A 26,485-nucleotide genomic window follows, 5' to 3' on the forward strand; every position below is an offset into this window, starting at 1 on the left:
GTTGTTGGGACAGTTGCCCAGAGGAGAGCACCTGGGAGACAAGGCTGGTCCTCGAAGGGGCTGGGGGAGGGGGCGGCTGCTGGACCTCTGGACCTGTGGTCAGAGGGGATGGACTCTGTGCCCTGCCTCCCAGAGGGGGCTCCAGCTCCCTTCCACCCCGCCTGCCCACCTCCCTGGAACAACACCCCCATGCCAGCCCTGCACACACATGTTGGGGCACACCTGCATCTGTGGCCCCGCCTCCCCCCACCCAGCCCTGGTGCACGCACCACTGACGTGGTGGCTGTGGTTTCATGGCCCCAGAGATGCAGACTGGAGTCAGGGCGTCATGTTCTCTGCGGCTGCAGCAGCAGGTGGGGGTGGGGGACAGGTTCCCCTGCAAACAGGCACGCTCAGAGGCCCCTTCTCCCCCCCCCCCACTTCTTATATACACATGCACCCGCATATGCATACAGGTAGATGGACAGCCACGTGGCCCCAGCAATCTGGCTGCTCTTAGACCCCAGGCATGGGAACTGTGCACCCATCTGTAGCAGGGGCCCTGCGGGTGGGGAGAAGGGGCAGAGGAAGCAGCTGCGGGCTCCCTTTCCCGTGCCTGAGCTCTCACCTTTACTGTTTCGTGCCCAGCACAGGGCCATCCAACCTCCTCATCAGTTCTTTCCTTTGGGGAAGGCATTGCCCTGCCTTGTCCTGTCAAAAACACATCCCCGTGGGAGGGGTCCCGCATTCAGCCCTCAGTGGGCTTGAGCTTGTCTGCCCTTGTAGTCCATTGTGTATACACGGACTGGCCAGTCCTGGGAACACTCTGGCTCCTTGCTCAGAACCCTGCCATGGCTCCCCAGTGCCTGCCAGGTCCAGCCCAAACCCCTGGTCCCAGGCTTTCCCTGCTCCAAGAATCTCCACTTTGAGGGGAGGTGAGTGTGGCCTCTGGAACCAGGCACGCTGGGTTGAATGCTGGCTCTGTATGACCTTAGGCAAGTCACTTAACTTCCCTGTGCCCCAATTTTCTCCCTTGCAGAGCTGTTGTGAGAATTATATAGGTTCATATATGCACAGTGCTTAGCACAGCACCTGCTATGCAAGAAAGTTGTCAATAAATGTTAACCGTCACTGTTATTGTTTCCTTCCAGGAGCCAGGAGGGACCTGAGATATGGCCTCCGTCCCATCAGGGCTTGTAGCTCAGCTCTGACCTTCCAGACTGAGCCAGCATCTTCCAGGCCACCTGGGAGATTGTTGGAGACTCAGGGCATCAGGCCCCCCTGGGGATCCTAAAGCAGCAGGTGGGTGGCAGGAGGGGCCTACAGCCATCTGTGGGACAAGAGTCCGCCAAGCCCCCATCCCAGCCTTAGACTAGTCCGCCACGTCCGCCCTGCCTCTTCTCCCTGCCTCTCCCAGTCCCCTCTGTCTCGCAAGGCTCCTCTCAGCAGCCTCCTGCAGGAAGAATGCCTGTCAACCCTGTGGCCTGAGCGCCCACAGCTCCTACTTCTTGGAGCCTCAGTTTCCTCAAGTAAGAAAGGGGATAAAAACACCCACATCGTGGAATTCATGTCCAGGGAGGTCATGGATGAACAGTGCATGGCCGAGGCAGACAGTGAGGGCTGACTATCATTACTGCCTGCACCCCATGTGTGGCGGGTCCTGCCCTCGGTGCTGGGGTCCCCGCGGGGATGTGGGAAAGACCTGTTGACCGGGGGGCTGGGGTGAACCCTAGGAGCTGAGAGAGGGCACAGTGACTCGAGCTGGAGGGTGGCCAGGGCTCACCCAAAACAGCCTGATGAGGGAGGAAGGAAGGGAGGGCAAGCCGAGCACACCCTGGGCCCCAGAGGAAGTTGAAAGCCGGCTGCGGTGTGACAGTTCAAGGGCCCGCACCACGGCGCTGCACCCCACCCCTACCTGCTGACATCAGTGGGGAGTGCAGGACCCCAGCACAGCCCCCTCCCCCAGGCTCTGAGCCTGTGAGGCAGGGTCCCAGCCTGGGGGCTCCCTCGGCTGTTCCCTGCACGCGTGAGCAGATGGCAAAGCCTTGTGTCTTTAGGTCAGCATTGCCCTCTCCAGGCTCCTTTAATGAAAGGCAACCGTTTAACGGCACCTCTTCACGTCACCCCATCGCCTCACCTCTCCCAGGTGTGGCCCTAGAGTCTATTAAGCATCTACTCTATACCAGGTGGTGACACATCCACAAGCTCATTTAATCCTTCACGGTACCCTTCGGAAGGCATTTAACAGATAAGGAAACCAGCTCAGAGAGGCTAAGTAACCTGCCTGAGGTCACACAGCTTGGAGGTGGCTGAGCTGGCCTTCCAATGCAGGCCCCGTCATGAAGTTCCTCATGCCTATGGGTGGGTGGATTCACCCTGGAGGAGCCCTCAGAGAGCCAGTGCAACTAGGTCTCTTGTTTGTCAAGGAGGAAATGGATACCCAGCACCGGATGCCAGTGCCCCAGGCCATGCCACAGGCTTCTGGAAGAACCAGGCAGGATTAGAGAACTTTCTTTTGGCATTGGATGCCTGGCAGGAGGGGCTCTGCTGGGAAAGCTCCTTCCTTTACTGACACCAGGTCTCCACTCAGAGGCTACCTCCTCAGAGAGAAGACTTTCTGGACAGTCCTGGCAGAAGGAGAGCTCTATCACCCTCCATCTTCTGGCCTGTCTTTATTTTTCTTCATGGCACTTACTGTCACTTGCAGTTTTATGTATCAAATTATTTATTATCTCCCCACCCCCCAACTAGAATGTGAGCTCTGTGAGTCAGGGAACGTCTGTCTTGTTCCCTTGCCTAGAATAGTACCTGGCACAGACTCAACAATTTTTTGTGGAATGAATGAATGAATGACTGAATGAAAGGAGTCAGGTGGTAAAGGAAGAAGTTTACGCTTACGGGGGAAAGTTTGCTGTGAAGACAGACTTATTAAGGGCGAGCTAAATAGACCAATCTAGGTGGAGGAGGGGAATGAGAAGTATTTTAGAAAAGGGAAGGGGCCATGTACAGCCATGTGGTCTGGCACAGAGACTGTAAAGTGAATGGTGCCCCTGCCAGTTGTACAGTTCTCAACTTGTACAACAGTGCATGGCACCCCCGGGGAGGGGGGAGAACCCAACAGTTTTGGCCCCCTCAGCAGCGATGAGTGGAGGCAGCTCTACAACTGCCAGCGGCTGGAGGAACGGGCTGTTCCCTCCACGAGGACGCCACGTGGTCGTGGTTAGCAGGGTGCCATCCGGTGGCGGTGGCTCTGTCACCATGGACGGTCGTCCAACCAGGGGGAGCAACTGTTCTGCTGTTAGCGAACTCTGGTACCTGGATTGCCCAGTGGGGCGTGGGTGGGGAAATCACCCCGACACACCCCACAGACACACGCCAAACTCAGCAGACAAAGATAATCACCGCAGCGGTGGCACCGGGGGGCTGGGGGGCTGTTTCCTGGGCCAGCGGTGAGCTCTGCAGGAAGAGGACGCTGTGTTCTGAGACGTCTCAGCGAGAAGCCTGTCCCAGCCCCCTCCTCCTCCCCGGCCCTGCAGGCCAGGCGCAACAGCAACCAGCCCCAGGATGGTGAGACCCGGCTTCGATGAGTCACCTTGCCCACAGCCAGCTTGCTGGGCGATCTTATCGGCTCCTCTGCTTACTTAATTCCTTGGCTGACATCACCACCACCTCCGTCCTCTCCTTCTCGGCACTGCAGCCTGCAGCCTGGTGTACCCTGGAAGGGAAGGTGCTGGAGGGCTCTTGCCAGAAGCTACCAGGGCAGGTAAATTAGGACCCTCAGCTCTTTGGTCTTCAGCCTCAAGGCTCTTGGCCTAGCTCCTTGCTGCATATGGGCCTTGGTTGACCTCCCAGGAAATACTGTCTAGAGTCAGGTCTGAGAGACACCTTCCCACCCCTGCCCCGTACTTACTCCCTCTCTCCTTGTTCAGATGTGGGCCAAGCTGCTCGCCCGTCAGTGTGTCCAGCTGGATCCTTGGGGTGCAGTCCCCGCGCCCAGCCCTCTGCTGCCTCAGCCATTTGCGCCTAAGTTCTGACTTGTGCAGACCCAGCTGCCTCCAGGCCTCCGTGTTGGGCCTCTGGGTTCCCAGGCTCAGGCTCTGCTGCCCCTCCGTCCAGTCACCCTGTCTGGGGACCTGGCTCCCTCAGAGGCCTCCCCCAACTCTTTCCTCTGCCTCTGCCCACCGCCTACCCCAAGCAGCCTCCTGGGAGCCTAAGCCAGTCCTTTTCATCCGTAGCCCAAGGTTCCCTCTCTCCTCCTCTCACCTTGTCACCGTCCCCCTGCTGACCCAGTGCGGTCAGTGGCACATGGAGGGTGCCATGGGGTCAGTAGAGCGGTGACAGGGGCGACCAGAGACATGTGCTGTTTCATTTCGGCCTCCCCCGGTCTCCCCGCTGTGGCCAAGGGGGATGAGAAGCCAGGGGTTCAATCCTCTCCCCACACTGTCCTACTCTGTCTCCTCCCCACCATTAGAGATGGACAGCAAGGGGGTGAGGCTGAGAGGCCACCAAGTGAGGCTCAGGACCTAGTCCGTGACGGGAGGCTGCCCAAGCCTGGCCTGCCAGGGGGCGGTGAGGGAAGGGGGTGGGGGCAGGGAGAAGAGCCAACCCTTTGAACTGCTGGACAGCATGCCCTGTGGCCCCCAGGAGACAGCTCCTCCAATGTCCCTGCCTGGGGCCAGGGAAGGGGGAGGGGGAGGTTTCTCAACACCAGTCACTTTTACTCTAGTTGTTTGACAAAAATGAATTGTTCTTAGCAGGAAAAAGAAAAAAACCACACAAAAAAACCAAAAGCCCCACCACTGAGGTCACTCCTATTACCCCAGCAGCTGATGAAAAGATCCTGAGAGCAGATAACACACCTGGGCCGGGGCTGCTGTCCTTCCCCTGCCCCCATTCTCCCTGCCTGCCCACTCTGCACCCAAACACTGGCTGCTGCCCCAGCACCCTGGAACATTGCAGAATGCTGTTCCAAATAAGGAAGGGGTGGGCCCAGAGAGATGCCTGGAGGAGCAGGCCTGGTCTCAGTCCCACACACCCCAGTCTTGCTGGGTCTCTGTTCCCCCAACTGCCAAATGGGGGAAACCACTGAAGAACCAATGAAATAATTAATGTGAAAGTGCTTGGCAGTGATCACTAGCCAGCCAGCAGGCTGGGGTCCTGTAGAGAAGGGAAAAGGGAGTTAGGAAGGGTTTCCGAGAAGAGGTCACGTCACCCCTCAGTGATTTAAGAACATTAAATCAGTTGACTACATCCGCTCTTGGAATCTTGCAGGTTCCCTTTAGGCCCTGCATTGAGTTCTTATTAATGCCCTCAGAGACATGCACACCTTGAGAATGATGGGCACCATTGCTGAGCTCAGCTTGTGGTCTACTCAGACCCCTGGATCCTTTTTCAAGTTTGAGAACACAGGGTCGTCAGTTTAGTCTAGTGGGTGTTCTGCTGTAGTACTTCCCTCCTTGGCTGCAGACTAAGCTCAAATTCTAGTCAACCCTGACTGCTTTCCTCGTTGGAGAGTGTAGCCTGATTTCAGCTGCAGTTTGAGGTTTTATCCCCTTTAACCCTGAGCCCAAAGCTCACCTACACTCACATAGCCCACACATACCTCAAACTCATTTATCCCAGACCGAACTTGTAATCTTTCTCTCACTAGCCCCTTCCTTCACTTGTGTTCTAGGAGCTTAGTTCATGGTAAGACTCCCCACCACCCAAGCAGGAGGCTGAGTCATCCTTGACCACACCCTTCTGTCCACCACATCTGATTATCCATCTCATCTAGTGGATTCTAACACTGGTACCTTGACTCTTCCTCCCCTCTTCCCCATTCCCCACACCCCCCCAGTTTTTGTAATAGTTTAGATCCTCATCTCTTTTCTTAAGAGTGGCTAGTGGAACCAATCAGACTTCCTGGGCCATCTCCACCCAGCCGATGTGATGACACCTTCCCCTGCTGGTGGCTCCTGCCTGCCTCTCTGCCCTCATGTCCCAGCACTGCAGGACACGCACAGCCCAGCCCATGCGCGTGCTGGAAACAGCTGGGCCAGACTCCTTCCTTATGTTTGCTCAGGCTGCTGGGAAAGCCTTTCCTTCCTTGTCACCTGCAGAGCGTCCCCTCCTCCAGGAGGCCTCTCAACTGGATATATGTGTGGGTCACTCCTTCCTCAGTACCCCACTCTGCTCTGTCCATTCCGTGCCGAGTGGCTGAGGGTGCACTGCCCTATGGTGCCTCGCCAGCCACAGAGGGGCCTTCATCCTCTCTCTACCTAGACCCCGATCCCACCACGAGCGTGGTGGGTACACACCAGGCAAATCTGGGTGGGATCCAGTTTTGCCCGTTTCCCACTGGGGACCTCAGACAAGTTACTTTATCTCTGAGCATACTTTTCCTCATCTGTCAGATGGGGTAGTATCATTACCTGCTTCCCAGGATGGGTAACTGAGCCAGTCAAGTGCTTGGCACAGAGCCTGGCACATCATGAGAGGGCAGCAAATAGCTCTCATGGTTTCTGCTCTTGTTATTAATCACTAGGACCTGGGAGAAAGTGCAGGTAACTCAGGGCGGCTGACACCTCAGCCCTTCCCTCCCCTCCCCAGACTCTGCAGTACAGTCCCTTCATCCCCTCTGCCCTTGTTCAGAGCCCCCTGTTTGCCCCCTTTCTGGTTGTCTGCTCTTGCCACCTAGACAGGGGCTTGGACAAGGCCACCTCGTCCCCTTTTGCCAGTCCTTCCTCCCAGGACCCACTGCTGTCCACATGGGGCTGTGACACCCAGTGTCAGAATTGTTCTCAGCCTGGGGGCAGTGTGGGCTGCCATGCTCATCTCCTTACTGCAACTGTGGTGGCTTGCTCAGTAAGACCGCAAAGTTTGGCCCCAACCACACAGGGAGTGAGATGCTGAACTGGCATGCTGACATACCCTGGTCTTCTGGACCCAAGGCCAAGACTCTATCCATTCTGCCCTGCTGCTGTCCCTTCCAGTCTTTTTTGCATCTGTATGACTCAGTCTCCTCATCTGCACAATGGGCATAAAAATTCCTTCTCCTCCTCCTTCGTCCAGAGGAGGGGAGAATAGGGTTAGGATGGGAAGCTGGGAGGAAGTGGAGACCGAGCTGTGTACAAGGCAGGCGAGCCTGGCTGGGGTGAGGACTATAAGAGGATAAACAGGAGGTGAGGGAGGCCAGTCCAGTCTCCACCCTTCCAGCAGCCCAAGTCCAGTGCCTGAGTCCACAGCGCCCCCTGCTGGCAGGTCAGCCAGAAGCTCCCTGTGGGCAGCACCTGCCTCAAGCTTCACATTTCCCTTTGGTGACCAGTGGGAAGGTGTCGCCCCTCCCCTCAGGGAGCCCAGTCTGAGGGTGGGAGCAGGTGTTTCTGTCTGAGAAGGGAGCTTCCTAGGCCAAGGGGTTCAGCATTCTCCTCCCGAGAACCTGCTGAAATCTCTTCCAGAGAGAAAGGTCTGCAGGCTGGCAGGAAGGCCGGTGGTCTGCTCCAAGCCCAGCAGCTACCCTTTGATTAGGACTACCTCCCCCTTCCCCTCCCCCACCCCTATCCCATAAGGACCATGGGGGAGACAGGTGAGGGCAGACGCTGAGAAATCAGGGTGAGTGGCTGCTCAGCTTCTTTGCTCGCCCTCGGGCCCGGCCCCCTAATCAGCACCCTCACCATCTAGAGATGGTCCTCCCAGCCCTCCAGAGCCCAGGCCCACCTTCCTCCTTGTCAGGACTTTTCTCCAAATTGGCAGCAGTTTCATCATCTCTGCATTTCCTTAGCCTGATTCTGTGTTAGGTGTTGGGGATTCAGGGAACAGCAAGCCCCTAACTAGCCCCCCAGGAGCTCAGACATACCACTATTCCTCCTCTGCTCTCCCTTCCTACTCATCCCCAGTATCTTCCCAGGGCTCCAGGACCTGCCCTGCAGGGCAGCCTCAACACACCCCAGATTAAAATGCAGCCAGTTGTGGCCACCCTCCTGCCCCCTCCCTGGAAAGTCTCCACTTACCACCCCCAACCCTGGGCTCTGCTCACTGTCCTTGAGACTTTCCCCTCAAACTGCATCCTTCCCGGACTGTTTATATAAGGACCAGATCCTCTTCTAGGAAGTCTTCCTGGGTGGATCCCAGCCTCAATGATTTTCCTGAATTCAGTCTTTCCCAGGATCTCCTGGCACAGACCGCTGTGCACTGGGTACATTTATTATCCTATCTGTCCCACAGAAGCTCTGGGCCTCAGGAGGGAATACCTCTGTCACCTCCTTCCCTGGTAAGACATGAGGCCATCCATACACGATCCTTTAAGTCCACTTACATCAGTGGTTCTCAGCTGGACACAATTTTGCCCCCAGGGGATATCTGGCAATATCTGGAGACTTTTTTGGTTGTCACAATTGGGAGGTGGTGCTACTGGCATCTCGTGGGTAGAGACCAGAGATGCTGCTAATGATCCTACAATGCACAGAACAGCTCCCGCAGCAAAGAAATATCTGGCCCCAAATGTCAGTAGTGGCAAGGTTGAGAAACCCTGCTTTAAATAAATCCACAGATTGAGGATTAAAATAGTGGCCAAAAAAAGGGGCAATGGCTCAGGCGGGGGAAGGGCCAGAGCAGGCGTCTCAGAACAGACACCGGCTTCCCCTCCACGTGGGCTTTATACTCCCACGTGCCTTCTACACCCTTCTGTGGGCCTGTCGTGTCTTGTGTAAGTGGAGGCGACCTGACCCAGAGGAAGAGAAACCAGGTGCTGCCTAGACAGTTCCTGGGGAAGTGGGCTCTGTGTGGGGAACCCTTTGGGAGCCAGGGGTGCTTTTGCCTCAGTTTAGTCATCTCTAAAATGGGGATGGCATTCCCTTCCAGTCCAAATGGTCAAAATGGTCCTAAACAGTATCTCTCCGATGGGCACAGTCATTTCCCCCTCTGCTGATGGGCAGGAGCCCTCCCACGGGGTGGAGGGTGGAGTACTAGCCACCAGCCCCTTAAACAGACGTGGGGGGTTATTGTGGCTCTAATTGCCCTCCCAGGAAACAGCTGTAAGAACAAGACCCCTTTGATAGGCTTCATCAAAGCTGCCTCCATGACCCCTGGGGACTGACCCGGGGTGGGGGGGGCGGGGGGGGAGGCAGAAAGAGCCTCCAGCTGGGAACAGCTGTTAGCCAGGCCCCAATGTAGAGGTGGAGGCTGTGAAGGGCGCCCCCCTCTTTGGTTGGGGTTAAGAATGTCCCTCCTTCCTTCCTTCCTTCCTTCCTCTCTTCCCCTCCTCTTTCTTTCGTTTTTAAACTTCAGATTTATTTTTTATTGAGGTAACATTGGTTTATAACATTATATGTTTCATATGCACAACATTATTTTTCTACTTCTATATACCATACATTGTGCTCACAACCAAAAATATAGTTTCCATCTGTCACCATACTGTTGATCCCCTTTACCCATTTCACCCTCTCTACCCCCCACTCCTTCCCCTCTGGTAACTGCTGCTCTGTTCTCTGCATCTAAGTGTTAGTTTTTGTTAGGGTTGTTCATTTATTTGTTTGTTTGTTTGTTTTTAGATTCCACGTAGGAGTGAAATCATATGGTATTTGTCTTTCTCTATCTGACTTATACCCTCACGGTCCATCCATATTGTCACAAATGGCAAGATTTTTATCTTTTTTTATGGCTGAGTAGTATTCCATTATATATGCGACATCTTTATCAATTCATCTGTTGATGGTGCCTCACTGTTTCTTTTTTTTTTTTTTTTTTTTTTTTTAATTTATTTATTTTTATTTTTGCCTGTGTAGGGTCTTCGGTGCTGTGCACGGGCTTTCTCTAGTTGCGGCGAGCGGGGGCTACTCTTCGTTGCAGTGCGCGGGCTTCTCATTGCGGTGGCTTCTCTTGTTGCGGAGCATGGGTTCTAGGCATGCGGGCTTCAGTAGTCATGGCTCGCAGGCTCTAAAGCGCAGGCTCAGTAGTTGTGGCGCACAGGCTTAGTTGCTCTGTGGCATGTGGGATCTTCCCGGACCAGGGCTGGAACCCGTGTCCTCTGCATTGGCAGGCGGATTCTTAACCACTGCGCCACCAGGGAAGTCCCTCACTGTTTCTTAAGTGAACGCATCTGTGTAACTGTGCTTTCACTTTTGCTGCCATGTGTGTTTTTTGAGGGCACATGATAGTTGGGTCCTTTCAAACAGTGTCCTTGCAGGCTTGATTTGTGGGAGCCGCAGTTGAGTGAGGGGCTCTGGGGCGGAGGTGAATGGAGGGGGACAGGCTGCTTCCTAAGGAGGGCTGGGTTTGGAAACAGCCTTTTCTTTTTATTTATTTATTTATTTATTTATTTATTTATTTATTTACTTTTTTGGCTGCGTTGGGTCTTTGTTGCTGCACGTGGGCTGTCTCTAGTTGCGCTGAGTGGGGGCTACTCTTTGTTGCCGTGCGCAGGCTTCTCATTGCAGTGGCTTCTCTTGTTGCAGAGCACAGGCTCTAGGCACGCAGGCTTCAGTAGCTGTGGCACTTGGGCTCAGTAGTTGTGGCTCGCAGGCCCTAGAGCGCAGGCTCAGTAGTTGTGGTGCACGGGCTTAGTTGCTCCTCAGCATGTGGAATCTTCCCAGACCAGGGCTCGAACCCGTGTCCCCTGCACTGGCAGGCGGATTCTTAACCACTGTGCCACCAGGGAAGTCCCACGGAAACTTTTCATGCAGGCAGAGGTTAAAGATTCTTTCCTAAAGTGAGTACTTACTAAATCTAACTCTGAGCAGGGAGGGAGCTTAGAACTCCTCCCTGGACCAGTTCTCTCATTTTACTGACTGGGGGAGGGGGCGCATCCTGAGGCTAGCTGGTGACTGGGAGTGGCCGAGAGGTGGGCCACTGTCTGGCGTCTCCCTGGCCGCACTCCCTTCCCCGAATGGTCCCTTTCCGGGACCAGACCTTGGGCAGAGGTAGGAGTCTCAGCCGAGAATCTGGGCTTGGGCACAGCCTTAAGCTGGCCCTGGGTAGGGACTTTTCTAGGATCAGGCTGCTAGAGGGAGTAGGGTTCCCCCAGTAAACAACGAATCATTTTTTTAGTATTAGTATATCCCAACTATTGCACGGGACGTGCTTATAGTCAAAATGACTCGCTACTGGTCTGAAATTCAAATTTACCTGAGCATCCTGTATTTTCATTTGCTGACTCTGGCAAGTCTAGTTCAGGGCCAGGGGCCTGGGGGCTGGTGCAGAAGCAGGGAGGTTTCAGCCATGTTCCACCCCAGGACAGCTGCCTCAGGCCCACCCAAGTCAGGCTGTACCAGCTGAGTGTTTCCTGGGGCCAGCCTTGTGCTAGGAGCAGTGGGGGTGACATTCTCTGAGACCCATGGCTCTGCCTGCAGATCCACCCACATGCTGCAGCTCAGTGGGCCTGGGTGTGGGAGCAGCGTTACTGCACGGGGTCTGGAGACCAGGCTGGTAAACGGGAGCTCTTCTGCAGATGTGGCCACTGTTTTCCAAAAGTCAAGAGATACCATTGTGATGAATAAAATGCACATTTGTTTAAAGGCAAGCATTACATAGTAGCTTTTGGCTCTTAAAACTTTTTCTTAAGAAAATACCAGAAGTGTAATTACTAGGGGAGAGGGATACTTCTGGGGCTTTCATGCTGGAAAAAAATCTGAGGACGATTAGGTCTGAGGATTCTAGGACTAGACCTTTCATGGACCATGGACCCAATGGGCATCTGGTGAAGCCTATGGACTTTTTCTTGGAATAATGTTTTCAAATGTATAAAATTAAATCCACAGGACTACAAAAGAAACCAGTGGTGCAAAACTACAGAGGTCAAAACATGAAGGAAACAGCTTTATAAAAGAGTAATACACACGCTTCTTTACTTACACTTTGGTGGTGATCATTTTAAAGCAGTGGTGGGTAGATATTTCAAAAGATGGGCAACAATTCCAATGTGATCTCAAAATCTCTGATTTCTGTTGGTGACAAAGTCACAGTTTCTGCAAATACTACTGTAGATTGTTCCCTGCATTTACAATAAAGGAAATGTTAAATTTCAGTTAGATGCTAGTGAAAATAAAGATGTATATTTTTTTCTCATCCAAAGTCATGGATCCCTGAATTCTATCCACAGACCTCCTGGGGTGGGGAAGGTGGTGTCTGAGGTCCTTAGGTTAAGGGCACCTGCTCTAGAGGGAAAGCCCACAGGAGGGACTTAGAATAGAGCACAGGCAAGAGTCACGCATTCTCAGAAACAAGGAGAAATCAGATAGAAACATAATGGCCAACCTGAGGGTGTGGGTCTGTGTGTAGGTGGACTGTGTCCGCCCACAGGACCCCTGGGAAGACCCCGAGGATGCTCCCACTTGAACTGCCTGCGCCAGACTTGTAGTCCCTGGGTTAGGCGTTGCCCTCTGTGTCCACAGCCACAAAAAAAGATCTGAACGTTACCCACCTTCCAAACGCTCAAAACACTGCGGTTCAGAAGGCAGCCCTAGTATCCTCAGAAGAGCGCCCACAAGGAGAAACAAGCTTGACCTCTATGCCATCATCAAGTTCCCCCTGACCACTGAGTCGGCCATGAAGAAGATAGAAGACAACAGCACACCTGTGTTCATTGTGGAGGTCAAGGCCAACGAGCACCAGATGGAACAGGATGTGAAGAAGCTCTATGACATTGACGTGGCCAAGGTCAACACCCTGATAAGGCCTGATGGAGAGAAGAAGGCGTATGTTCACCTGGCTCCTGACTATGATGCTTTGGATGTTGCCAACAAAATTGAGATCATCTAAACTGAGTCCAGCTGGCTAACCCTAAATATAAGATTTTTCACTATTGAAAAAAAAGGCATTGCCCTCTGACATCCTTCCCCCCCGTAGTGTGGAGTGTGTGGTCCGACCGGAGGCACTGGGGGCTGGGGTCTGGGCCTTCTGAAGAGAAGGCCCTGAGGGGAAGGCCTCAGGCAGGGCTGGTAACCTGGTGAGAAGGCCCTGGTTTTTGTATTTTTTTAAAACATTTAAGTGGCGGAAGGACTCACACAATACAAACACAAATGCAGACCTGAAAGTACCTAGGCAACTTGATAAGCGTATTGTCACAGGAATCAGGACATTATCATGAGGACGTTTGGAATTTATAAATAATGCCCTCTTGCACAATGTCAGCTCTAACCCCAGTCTGACTGCTTGTTAAAGCATCAGGCTGAGCCAATCTAGAATAACTGCATTCCAAATATTTGGCAATGGAATTAATCTTGAACTCACTGTGGATCAATGCCTTTTATTTTTTTATTTTTATTTTTTCCAGGCTTATTGAGATATAATTGACATATGACATTGTGTAAGTTTAAGGTGAGCAACAATGATTTGATATATGCATAAGTTGTGAAATGATTATCACAATAAGTTTACCTAACATCTATCACCTCACATAACTACGATTGTTTTTCTTGCGATGAGAACTTTTGAGATCTACTCTCTTAGCGACTTTCAAATATTCAATCCAGTAATGTTAACTGTAGTCCCCCTGCTGTATATTACATCCCCAGAATGTATTAATGCTATAACTGGAAGTTTTATCTTTTGACTACCTTGGCTAATTTTCCCCACCGCCCCACCTCTACCTCGGGTAACCACCAATCTGTTCTCTATTTATCTGAGCTCGGGTTTTTTAGATTCAGCATAAAAGTGAGATCATACTCTGTCTGACTTCTTTCACTAGGTCCTGGTTCTGAGAGGACTGTGGGCACCTTTGGAGTGAGGGGGAGGGATGGTGTGTCCAGCCTGGGTTTTGTCTTCGTGGGGTGGGAGGGCACAGGATAAGATGCAGGCGGGGAGGAAACCATAAGGAAGTTTCTGGAAATCTGTGCATTTTGCATCCTTTCTTAACTTCCCTTCCCCTCCCCTCACCCCTCCTCCCACCCAGAACCAGGATCCAATTTCCTCTTTTTTCAAAATACAACTCAAAACAGATTTAATCTCTGGGGATTGTTCTGTGGAGGGAACGTGTAGAGGCAAGTTGTCTCTTATGTTGTAAGAAAAATACATATATATTGAGTCTGAAAATAAAAAGTCTATTGGGCATGTGAAGCTTCTCACATCTCTGGCTGCTGGTCACCTGTGTCCTGCCTGCACTGGACATCACTGAGAGCCACACCTCTGGGTTGGTGTCCCTCTGCTACCCCCAACCCATGGGGACCTTTCAAAAATAACCACATGGAAACCCTAAATTTGGGGAGGGACTAGCACCATGTGACCCATGGTGGAGGCTAGGAATGCAGATTCCTGGGCCCCCTTCCAGGCTAATGCATTGGAATCTCCTAGTTGCTACTGGGGATTCTGCAGCATAGAATCCACAAAGGCCACTCTGAGCAACCGTGGCCCGCTGGCCAGTGGTCCTGCGCACTCTGCTCGGAGCTGGGGCCTCTCTTTCTGCAATGCTTCAGAGCCTGGGCTTTGGGATGGAACTTTCAAGCCCTTGAGAACCCCCTTCTGTTGTTCTCAGTCATTCTGAAGCGGAGTCAGATGTGGTGGGATGAGTGGTGTTCAGTGTGTGAACCATGTGCCAGGTGCAGAGAGGGCACAGGGTGACACAGAATGACGTGGTGGGGTCACCTGCCACGTGTTGTCTCAGCCCTACTCCAGTGGTGTAAGAATGATGCTTCCTGACCTCCCATCACTCATGGAGACAAAACAGAGAGTCCCACAGACATCCTGGGCCTTCCAACCTGCTGGGATAAGCTGTCTCTGATCCACCGTGGGCCACCCGTGTCTGTGGTCCTAAGAGTCAAAAAGCCTTTTCCACCAAACTTTATGTTCCTACTAGGAGTCACCAGGCTGGCATTTCCCAAACTGTCTTCTGAGCACGTCATGAAATGTCATAAAGTACAGTTGACCCTTGAACAATGTGGAGGTTAGGGGTGCCAACCCCTGCACAGTCGAAAATCTGTGTATAGCTTATAGTCGGCCCTCTTTATAGGTGGTTCTGCATCCTCAATTCAGCCAACCACTGATTATGTAGTATTGTAGCATTTACTGTGGAAAAAAATCAGAGTATAAGTGGACCTGCGCAGTTCAAACCCATGTTGTTCAGGGGTCAACTATATTCTCCCATGAATATGCAAAACTAGCAATATTTTCCTTTAAAATTTATTTTGAAAAAATATGTGTATGGAAAGTGACAAATATGTGCATACCCTTATCATCCTATGATCATCCGCCTTTACAAAATGAGATGCTCTATCTGAAGATGGCAAGAATTCATACTGGGGCTTGTGCATTGCAGAAACAGTGTTGAGATGCTGTGGCCCAATACATTTGGAAATGCTATGCTGGACTGTGAGATACTTGAGGGCAAGAGCCAGGACGGGTGTCCCCTCATATGTTGGTGGACTGTTACATTGGGGACCCCCGAGGAACCACACACGTTCTGGTCTTCATGCCCTTGTATAGTCCTCTCCCACAGGTGGGCTCGAACATGTGACTGGCTCTGACCAATGTGCCATCAGAAGCATGATGCAAGCATTGATCTGACAAGTGCTTGCTTCTCCTCTTGGGGCTTGTCCTCTTGGAACACTCTTGGGGAAGCCAGCCACAAGCTGTAAAGCAACATGGGTAGACTAGAGAATGATGCGACAGCACTTGGAGATTGAGAGACCATGCGTGAGGAGAAGCTGAGGCTCCAGATAGTTTACTGAGGTCTCCTTGGGCTTTCTAGCCTAGACCAGCTGAATGAGTGGCACAGCTGATGTCGCCTGGAGCAGAAGAACCACCCAACCGAGCCCTGCCCAAATTCCTGATCCACAAAATCATAAAGAAGAATAAACTCTTGCTGTTTTGAGGTACTAAGTTTTGGGGTAGTTTGTTACGTAGCAATAGGTAACTGAGACGCTTATAGTAGGTGAGTAATAAATGTGTGAGAAATGAGTGGATGGCAAACCATGTTTTCAGCTCTGGGGTTAATCCCTTGCTTACACTGGCCCTGATACTCATCAAGCCCTGATCACATATACTTTCTCCTGTGATTCCTGTGATGCTTAATTTTATGTGTCAACTTGACTAGGCCATGGAATGCCCAGATAATTGGTCAAACATTATCCTGGGTGTTTCTGTGAAGATATTTTTGAATGAGAGTAACATTGAAATTGGTAGACCGATAAAGTAAATTGACCTCCATTATGTAAATGGGCCTCATCGGATCAGCTGAAGGCTTGAATAGAACAAAAGGCTGATCCTCTCCTGAGCAAGAGAGAATTCTCCTGCCTGACAGCTTTCAAACTGGGACGTTGACTTTTCCTGCTTCTACAGCAGCCTTCCAGCCTCCGGACTCAAAGTGGGACATCGGCTCTGCAGATTTTGGACTTACCAGCCTCCATAATTGCATAAGCCAATTCCTTATAATAAATTTCCTTATCTGTAGATCTAGATCTATAGGTATATGCTATTCGTTTTGTTTCTTTGGAGAACCGTGAGTAATACAGATTAGGGTACCGAGAATAGGGTTGCTGCTATAACAAATACCTAAAAACGTGGAAGTGGCTTTTGAACTGGGTAATGGGTAGAGGCTTGGGGTGCTTGCTGGAAAAATCCTAGATTGCCCTGAAGGGACTGTTGGTGGAACATTAAAGGCGATTCTGGTGAAGACTTAGAAAGAAAAGGAGAGAGCTATAGAGAAAGCTGTAGAGAATAGGTATATCATCTTGAAGAGAATGCTTCTGGAATATGAATAGTAATGCTGCTTCTGGTGGGAGCTCAGGAGGAACATGGTATTGGAAGCTGAGGGCAAAGTGATCCTCGTTATAAATTAGCAAGGAACTTGTCTCAGTTGTGTTCCAGTGTTTTGTGGAAGGTAGGACTTGTATGTGACAACCTTGGATATTTAGCAGAGGAGATTTCTAAGCAAAGTGTTGAAAATGTGGCCTGGCTTCTCATTACTGCTAATAGTAAAATGTGAGAGGAGAGAGAGAAATTGAAGAAATTATGAAGCAAAAAGGAACCAGAATTCGAAGATTTGGAAAATTCTCAGCTTATCCATATTTCAAAAAATAAGAAAGCAGCGTTCCACAGAAAATACCAAGGGTGCAGCTGGATGATCATTCCATAAAGAGATTATCCACAGATTTAATCAGCCATCTCAGCTGAAGCCAGGAATAGAGATGGGATTATATTGGCAGAATCATGCCAGCGGGGACTAAAGGGGAGAGAGAAAATGGAGTGGAGGAAGGCTGTCAGATTTCTGGGATCTACTGGACAGGACAATAGAGTATCCAGCTTCAGATCTTCAAGAAAAGGGAACAATGACCATGAAGATGATTCAGAGATCATCAGGGCTGCCCCTCCCACCTCAGCCCCAGGGGACACGGCTGTTTCAAAGGGTGGGGCCACTTCCTCAGTTTCAGAGGGCCAGGATGCCATCAATCAGTGCCTCAGGGGCAAGGCTGCCCAGCAGAGCTGAGGGGGCAGGCCCACTGCCTAGGGTCATGGGGTGATGTTACTGCCCCAGTGGGCATGGAGGGTAGGACATTGAGCTAAAGAGGATCATTCTGGAGCCTTAAGATCAAAAGGAATTTGCCTTGCTAGTTTTGGACTGGCTGGGGACCTGTTACCCCTCTCTTCTTTCCAATTTCTCCCTTTTGGAATGGGAATGTCTATTCTATGCCTGTCCCACCATTGTGTTTCGGTTGTGTCTTGGAAGTACAGAACTTGTCTGGTTTCACAGGTTCACAGCTGGAGAGGAGTTTTGCCTCAGAATGAATGAGTCATACCTCGAGTCTCATCCATATCTGGCTTAGATGACATTTAGTGAGACTTTGGACTTGGAATTGATGCTGGAATGGGTGAAGACTTTGGGGGCTGTTGGGATGGGGTGAATGTATTTTGCATGTGAGAAGGATGTGAATTCGGGGGGGGCACTAGTTGGCAGACTGTTATGGACTGAAGGTGTCCCTCAAATTTACATGTTGAAGCCCTAACCCCCAATGTGACTGTATTTGGAAATGGGGCCTTTAAAAAGGTAATTAAGTTCAATGAGGTCATAAGTGTGGGGCCCTAATCCAATAGTACTGATGTCTTTACAAGAAGAAGAGACACCAGAGGTCTCTCTCTATCCTCGTGTACACAGAGAAAAGGCCATGAAGCTGCATCTGCAAGCTGAGGAGAGAGGTCTCACCAGAAACCAAACTGGCCGGAACCTTGATCCTGGGCTTCCAGCCTCCAGAACTGTGAGAAGATAAATTTCTATTGTTGGGACTTCCCTGGTGACGCAGTGGTTAAGAATCCGCCTGCCAATTCAGGGGACACGGGTTCGAGCCCTGGTCCGGGAAGATCCCACATGCCGTGGAGCAACTAAGCCCGTGCGCCACAACTACTGAGCCTGCGCTCTAGAGCCCACGTGCCACAACTACTGAAGCCCGCGCTCATAACTACTGAAGCCCGCACGCCTAGAGCCCGTGATCCACAACAAGAGAAGCCACTGCAATAAGCCCGCGCATCACAATGAAGAGTAGCCCGCACTCGCTGCAACGAAGATCCAACGCAGCCAAAGATAAATAAATAAATAAATAAATAAATTTATTTTTAAAAAAATTTCTGTTGTTTAAGCTACTCTGTCTATGATATTTTATTATGGCAGCCTGAGCAGACTAATGCAATTCCCCACAACAACTGATGAGTGAGGGGTTCATGCAGACTTGGATTTCAATTCTAACATTCACTGATTCAATTACTCAGCCAATATTTAAGTCCCACTATGTGTCAGACGCTGTCAGACACTGGGTTTCAATGGCAAGCAACATGGTCACAGTTCCTGTTCTTGGGGAGCTTAAAGTCATGTGAGGGAGGTGAACTTCATCAAATAATTACTCAGATAGATATAAGATAATAACAATGATGAGTGCTATAGGGGGATGTCCCCTAGTCAAGAAGGTCAGGGAAAGTTTTTGGAGAGGCAACACCAGACCTGAGATACGAAGGGTGATTAGGAGTAAACCAGGTGAAACAGGGAAGGATGGGACAGAAGGAACAGCATGTGCAAAGGGTACTCCCACCAAGGAGGGAGCTGGAGGGTCTTCAGGGGACCGCACGAAGGCCGCCCTGACTTTCCAGAGTGGAGAGAGGAGGGGCGGAGGAAGAGGTGGCTCTCTCATGCTGGGCAGACCACGGTAAGACTTTGTCTTACAAGCAGCAGGAAGCCACTGAGCTGTCCTAACCTGGGAGCTGGCACGATCGGGTTGGCGTTGACCGGCCCGGGGCCGCTGCGTGGAAGAGGAGCTGCGTGGAGGCCAGCGCGGAGGCTCTTGCGGGGTCCAGGAGAGATGTGCGGGGGCAGAAGGGGGGCGCTGGGCCAGAGTGGTGGCAGCGGCGGTGGAGGGAAGGGCTAGATTGGAGAGCTGTTTATTAAGGTAAGGCAACTGGGCTTTGGTGCTGAAGTGTGTATGGGAGGTGAGGGTGAGGGAGGAGTCCCTGCGTTGAGCACCTGGGTGAGGGTTGGCACCAGCCAGTGAGGGAGAGAAGATGGGGAGGACCAAGTCAGGGGTGGGGCAGCCACTTACTGACTGGGTGAACTCGGCAGGCACTTTTAAACCTCTGTATGCCTCGGTTCCCTATCTAAGTGCTTTAAGTGAGATAATGTTTATAGAGTCGGGCTCAGAGCAGCTGCTCCTGCATATCAAGGCCCCCCCCGTCCCCCCGCCCCCCATCTTTTCCTCTGTGCGGTGGCATGGGCAGATGCTATTGTTCCCATTTTAAGGATGAGGAAGCCGAGTCTCTGGAAGGTTGAGGTCTCACCCAAAGTCCCACACTGCGGGAACCAGGCTTATAGAGAGGCAATGGGAAGAGCCTTCCCTCTCTGCCAGGCTGCCTTCAATATCAGCTTGCAGATCCCAAGAGCGGCCATGATTCATTCAGCAGCTCCTCAGTCATCATCGCAGGCCTGGGGTGGGGTGGGGAAGAGGGCTCGAACTTCAGGTGGGAAATGCAACTGGGGGAAGGGACAGAGGCGTGTCGCCATGAGGGCAGGCCCCGAGTCCTCAGAAAGGCGGGAAGTTAAATACCAAACAGCCAACTTCCAAAACAAAGGCTCCTCACAAAGTTTACTTTTTACACACACAGAGTCCAAGACGCGTGCTCTGATTGGCAGGCAGCCTTCCCCTGAGCAGAGATTCAGGCACCCAGGCTCCTTCCATCCTGTGGGTCCGCCATCTCCTAAATGACGAGGTCATGGCAGAAGGGAAAATAGAGGTAGATGGGACACACCTGCTTCTTAACAGCCTCAGCCCAGAAGAGGGACGGAGTGCCTCTGCTCGTGCTCCACCAGCTTGACGGCAAAGGAGATGGGAATGGAGTCCAGAGAGAACCCAGGAAGAGAAGATGAATTCGGTAACCAGCTACCCAGTCCTGCTACAACAGGTCAGAGCTACAACTTGTGTAAGATGGTGGTGGGCAAGGGTGCCCAGGATCTGCTGGAATTTCCCTAGGACAGGAGAGGACCAACCCTGGGGTCAGCAGGTTGGAAGAGCCGGGCTTGATGCCAGTACACTGGTCGATAGTTGGCAGGGAGGACGCTTCTGGGTACATGCTCATGGGCCAAGGCCAATGGGAAATCTATCCCGAGGTCCTTAAGAAACTGTACTATGAGGAGTTAGTGAGAAATGCCCCAGTGTATTATACCTACTAAAGCATTTGTGGCCTGGCAGAGAGAGGGATGTTGTTGTGACCTTTAATTGGGTGGCTTCCACGCATTGAGAAGGGACATATGAGCAAAGACATGAAGACACTGACTCATGAAGACGCTCGTGGAAGGGCAAAGGGAACAGCAAGTGCAAAGGCCCTGTGGTAGGAGTGGGCTTGCTGTGTTCAGGACCCCATTGTAATAATCTAGCCCCGAGATGAAGGTGGTAGTAGTGTGTGGGGACGAGGGGAGAAGTGGTTAGATTCTGGCTCAATTTGTAGGTATATCCCTCCTTTTCTCACTTCCTTCCTTTCTCAATTTTCTGGAAGGGCCTAATGAAGACACACTGAGGCGTGTCCACTTCTTTACTCTTTTCTTGCCCCATGAAGGCAAGAACTGGGCCTGACTCCTTTCCTTACCCTCACACCTGGCACAGGGAGGGCCCCTGGCCAGTGCCTGGCGAACACGTCTGTGGAGAGAAGTCACGTCCTCCTGAGTCATCAGTTTCCTGGGGCTGAGCCCAGGCCCTGCTTGTCAGCATGTTGCTCACTGATCTGGAAAGCTTTCCTGTCGTCTAGACACTCCCATTCCCATGCTAAAGAGACCTTCTAAAGGAGGTCAGTGTACGCAATCAAAGGAGGTGGGGCATGGAGTCACAAGGGAGTCACAGGGACACCTGCTGGGAGACAACTTCACAGGTGCTATTTCGTCTGGATGTGTCCTCCTGCTGGTTTCAGGAAGTGACAGGATGCACCTATGGCTGCACCCAGGAGGGACCCCAGGTCCAGACCAGCCAGGCCCTGCGCTCCAGCTGGGAGTGTTGGGCTCGCACTGCTCCCTCATTATTGGGTGGAGGGATCCCCAGCAGCCTCTGAGGGGCCTCTTGAGCTTGGTCCCAAGGCATCCTTTACCCACTGACCTGCAGCACCTTCCCTGCAACACCCCTCTCCTCTGATTTTCACAGACGCTTGGGTGCAACTGCTGTTTACAGCCCAGCAGGCTCTGGGTGTCTGAGAGGGCTTCGAGGAATTGAAGACCCCTGGGCCTTCAATTCAAAACGTTGCTGCAGGCTTCCGACTTTCTCGCGGATTGCATTCTGAGAGTCATGTGTTTCCTGTGCTCTCATGCCACAAATTAACTGCCATTTCACTTTTCCCACAGGTTTTCTCTCTCATACTACGTGGCGGGGTATGATGGTGCAGCGGTTACACATGTGTGAACTCTGGAATCGGACAGATTTGAGTGGGCGTCGTAGCTTCTGCCCTTACTAACTGTTACAGGAGCAAAGCCCTCTGAGCCTCAGTTTATTCCTCTGTAAAATGAGGACAATCCGAGTATCAACCTAAGAGCTTGGTTGTAAAGATTCAACTGAGGTAGTGATAAAATGCATAGACACACAGTGAATGAGGGTTATTATTACTCTTAATAACAACCCAAAGGAGAGGTGGGGCTCTTAGGGCAGGCCAGCGACCCTGCCGGCTCTGAGCCCTGCTTCCTATTTCCTCCAGCTTCTCGGGCAAGTTCCACTCCAGGCCAGAGCAAAATGAGAAAGCTCTGCATGTTCTGGGCCTTTGGGGAGACTGAGAACAGCTGAATCCATGAATGATGCCTCGGCAGGTGCCAGGGACGCCCAGCCCCACCCTCACCCAGTGCCAGAGCGCTGCCTGCCAGACCCTTGTCAGCGGTTACAACCTCCAACTGCCTCCCGCTGCCCCAATTTTATCAAAAGCTCAGTTGAGAGAAATAAAGTTCATGGGGGTTATTTAAAGGCCATGCATTCCATCCATTCTTCCAGATGAGACTTATCCCTGAACCAAGTCGGGCTCTCATGAAGCCGAGTGCCTCTTGGACCACGTTATTTAGCCACCACAAAATCTTTACTATGTCCCTCCCTTATGGTGGGGTTTTCTGGAAAATGGCCGGAGGAGTCCCGCTATTGCATTTATTTGGGGATGTTGCTGTCGCTAGCAGTCACTGCCTCAGCCAGCACTGGCTATAAGACCTGGGAGCCGAATATATTTCAGGCTCCAGTTCCTGGCGAAGCTCTGCATCCTCAGAGGGTTTCTGATTATGGGCAATACGACTCATGAAACTGGCCCCAATTCTCATTTCACTTGGGCTACCAGGAAGCTCAGAGCCAAATTTGGGGCTCAGCTTGAAGAATCCTAGGGGATCTCTTGGTCCGTTATGTAAGGAAGATGATTTCTTCCCAGATGCTGATTTCTGAGAGATAAGATGATGATAATAATGATGACGACGATTTTGTTTGTATGTTTTAAAAAAATATATCTATTTAATTTATTTTCCTTATTTTTTTTGGCTGCATCAGGTCTTAGTTGTGGCACATGGGATCTTTGTTGAGGCACACGGGATCTTTTTGTTACAGCGCAGGGTCTGCTTGGGTTTCTCTCTGGTTGTGGCGTGCAGGCTTCTCTTTAGTTGTGGTGTGTGGGTTTTCTCTTCTCTAGTTGAGGCACGTGGGCTCAGTAGTTGTGGCGCTCGGGCTCAGTTGCCTTGCGGCATGTGGGATCTTAGTTCCCCGACCAGGGATCGAACCCACGTCCCCTGCATTGGAAAGCGGATTCTTTACCACTGACCACCAGGGAAGTCCCTTGTATGTATCTTGTCAATTACTTTAGGGCTGTAGTGGGACCAGAGTGGAAGTTTCCATCCTGAAAAACAAGGGATGGAGAACTGGCCAGGGTGAGTGGAGAAGGAGGAGGAGGAGGCGAGGGGGAGGAGATGGTGCAAGACGTGGTGGCTTTGGGATGGGCCCCTTTCTAGGCCACCATGGAGGGGGTCAAGGGTCTAGTTTAACTGAACCAGAGGGCGTGAAAAGAGGATTTTCCATGAATTTGTGAAGAGAACCGCAGCCATTGCTCAACTTGAACTTCTCCCTGTGGCCCCCCTCCGCCCCCCCCGGCTTTCTGGGTATTTTTGTGATGCTGTGAAACTCCGAAGCTTGCAGCGTCTCCTTTCTCTTCCTCTTTGCTCCTCAGCCCAGACACTCCCACCCGCCTTTCCCTTTTTCCTCTTTGCCCTTCTACAACTCCCGCTTCCCTCCATCCCTCCGCCCCGGGGCACAGGGGCGAGGGCTGGGCTGCCCACTGTGACTGCTCACCCATCTCTGGGCGACCCACGAATCCCTCTAGTCTGAAGCCCACAGGTTTGCTGCTGGAGCAAACAGAAGAGGACTGAGGAGTCCAGACCCCTCAAGGAAAGAGTTAACAGTAGAGCAGCGAACATTAATTGAACCTGCTACTGTCTGCCAAACATTTAGGAACCATTACCATCGCTCCTTTATCGGATTTATTGTAATGAGCCGTATGCCTCAGCAGCTCACTGTCCCAGCCAGGCTCCTTCATCCATCTGTTTACCTGTCTATCTAGTCCCGGGGTTCTCAATTTCAACACCACTAACATTTGGGGCCAGATACTTCTTTGTCGTGGAGGCTGTTCTGGGCACTAGAGGATGCCCAGCAGTATCCCTGGCCTCTACCCACTAGATGCCAATGTCACCCCCCCACCCCGTGACAACCAGAAAGTCTCCAGACATTGCCAAATATCCCCTGGTGGTTGCAGGGGACAAAATCACCCCCAGGCTGGGAACCACCATCCCTTTTGTCCCAGCCCTCACTTGTTATCTCCCTCTCTGATAGAACCTCTCTGACACATTAACAGGTATCCCATTTGTGTATGTTCTTGCAGCTGTGTTGACTGCCTGCTCACAGCCTTTGCCCAGTTTTCTATCCCGGTTGCCATCTTCTTTTGATTTGCAAAGGGTAGTCCTTGTGTATTCTAGCTATTGGTCCCATGCTGGTCTGGACCTGTGTTGTCTTCTCTTTTTCTGCCATCCATCTGTTAACTGTCACCTTACAGTTGAGGACACAAGGGCACAGCGCTCACAACACTAGTAAGTGGTGGAGCCAGGACACGAGCCCGGGTCTCTGTCCTCAGAGCCCAGGGCCGTGCCCCCTGGGGCACAGTGACATCCCTTCCTTCCAAATATGCCTTCACAGAAAAGCAGACAAGATCAGGCACTGAAACCCGGGGAGGGGACCCAGGTGGTTTGCTCAAGGTCACACAGCTAGTCAACAGCATCACCTGGTTCTCCCTGATACGATGACAAGCGTCTTGGGAGTTGGATTTCACCTTTACTTTGCTCTAGGAATGGCCAAGTTTGATGGCCAGTGTCTGATGAGAGACACTGGCTCTGGGGAGCAGAGAAGGTGGGGATCTGAGAGTGTCGGGCAGGGAGGGCTCTTTGCTAGCTTGGCTTAGAGGGTGGAGGGACCAGGCTCACAGACTCAGAATTTGCAGGTTTCTGGATTTGGACTTTCTGTATGGTTGGCAAGGCTCTCCGTGCCCTGGGCCCTGGCAGAAGAGTGCTTCTTACCAGGCCCAGGGATGATTGGTGAAGGGGGAGCAGGGGGCACAGCGGTGGGGGCTTTGTTCCCTAAATGCCATTCACATGACTCTCTGACCTCAGAGTCCTTCCCCTTTCTCTTGTCTTTTTTCTCCTTCACTGCCTTTGGCCCTGCTTCAGTTTCCCTTCTCTATTTTCCTTTTCTCAATCCACACAAAGCCCACAGAGGCCTGGAGCTGCCCTGGGGCCTCCTGCCTCTTGTGAGGTTGGTTTCCAGTTCCTGGACTGCAGACCTGGGGCCGTCAGCCCTGAGGGGCCCGGGGAGGCCTTGGGGGGGCCTGGTTGGGAGCAGGCAGGCCAATGAGCCAGCACCCCAAGGCTGGCCCTGCACCCGGCATCCCGCGGCGGGGCGGGGTGGTGGTGGTGGCGAGCCTCAGTATCTGATGGCAGGCCACAGCCCCTCCCCACCCATCCACGACAGACAGGCCTTGCTCTACAGACAGGCCTTGCTCATCGCAGAGCCCATCCTACTGGCCTCAAGTCCTTCTCAGCGAAGAAGGTGGCACCCAGATGTGGCACTCTGGCTTAGAGCTTCATCTTTAGTTTCTAGAAGCTTTTCCCACAATGCTTCTGAACTCTGTGTGCTCATTCAGAATCACCTGCATAACTTCCCAAACAGAATGATGACCAGGCCCCAAGCCGAGGCTCTGGTTTCTTTGGTCTGAAGCGTAGGCTGGGGTGGATAGGGTGTAGTCTCCCCAGGTGATTCCGATCAGGAATCAGGAGTGAGAGACTCTTTTACTGAGGGCCGAGTGTCACAGAGAGAACACGGAATGCAGTTTAGGAAACCTGTGCTTTAGTCAGACCACCCTCAGTGAGACATGTGTCCCTGGGCACAGCTCCTTCTGTCTGCCGTCACTGGCACCCTAAGGAGAAATTGACCAATTTGTGGAATTTCAGACTTGGAAGGGGCCCTGAAGGTCAACCAATCCATGCATCCCTTGTTCTCCAGACGAGAGGACTGTGCCCGGAGGGAGTAAGTGGAGTGCCCAGGGTCCCAGAGGGCTTGGGCAGGGTCAGGAAACCAGCCCAGTCTTGGGGCAGTCTCCTCCCCCTGGCTACTCTCAGCCGGGCCCCTCTCGGGGAGTTCTCTCTAGATGAGATTGCTGGGGAGATTTTGTCTCTGGGAGCAGTTCTGGAGGGGGTCTGGTCTCCCCACTGTTTCCTGGAGGAGGAGACGGGCCTTCCGAGCCTGGAGGGGGAGGAGGGGGAAGCACTGGCTAGAACCAGCGGGCGTTGCTCTCAGCCAAACTTTGCAAGAGAACTTGCAGAGACGCTGACTTTTTGCAGCTGTTTTATGAGGTCTGTGGACTGAAAAGGGAAGTTTGGCTGCATTTAGCAAGTTGTCCACAAAGAGGAATGGCGGGGGCAGGGGTGGGGAGGGTGGCGGGTTGCACGGAGCTGGAGGAAGAAGCTGGGCGATCCGGGAGAGATGCCAGCAGGGGCCTGAGGACAAGGGTTTGATTTGGG

General features: G+C 52.2%; 1 protein-coding gene across 1 annotated transcript; it reads left to right on the forward strand.

The window, feature by feature from the left end:
- Positions 1 to 293: 293 nt before the first annotated feature.
- On the forward strand, positions 294 to 25,147 carry LOC309643503 (uncharacterized protein; the record flags this gene model as incomplete). The annotated part of the gene is made up of 6 exons (XM_082426219.1): positions 294 to 353; positions 1,397 to 1,592; positions 3,568 to 3,742; positions 12,351 to 19,322; positions 20,196 to 21,207; positions 21,752 to 25,147. The coding sequence occupies 4 exons, from the start codon at positions 294 to 296 to the stop codon at positions 12,715 to 12,717; spliced, it is 798 nt and encodes a 265-aa protein (XP_082282345.1). The 3' UTR covers positions 12,718 to 19,322; positions 20,196 to 21,207; positions 21,752 to 25,147.
- Positions 25,148 to 26,485: the final 1,338 nt, after the last annotated feature.

Source organism: Balaenoptera physalus (genome assembly GCF_965194825.1).
Source record: "Balaenoptera physalus genome assembly, chromosome: 15".
In the NCBI taxonomy this organism is placed as follows: Eukaryota; Metazoa; Chordata; class Mammalia; order Artiodactyla; family Balaenopteridae; genus Balaenoptera; species Balaenoptera physalus.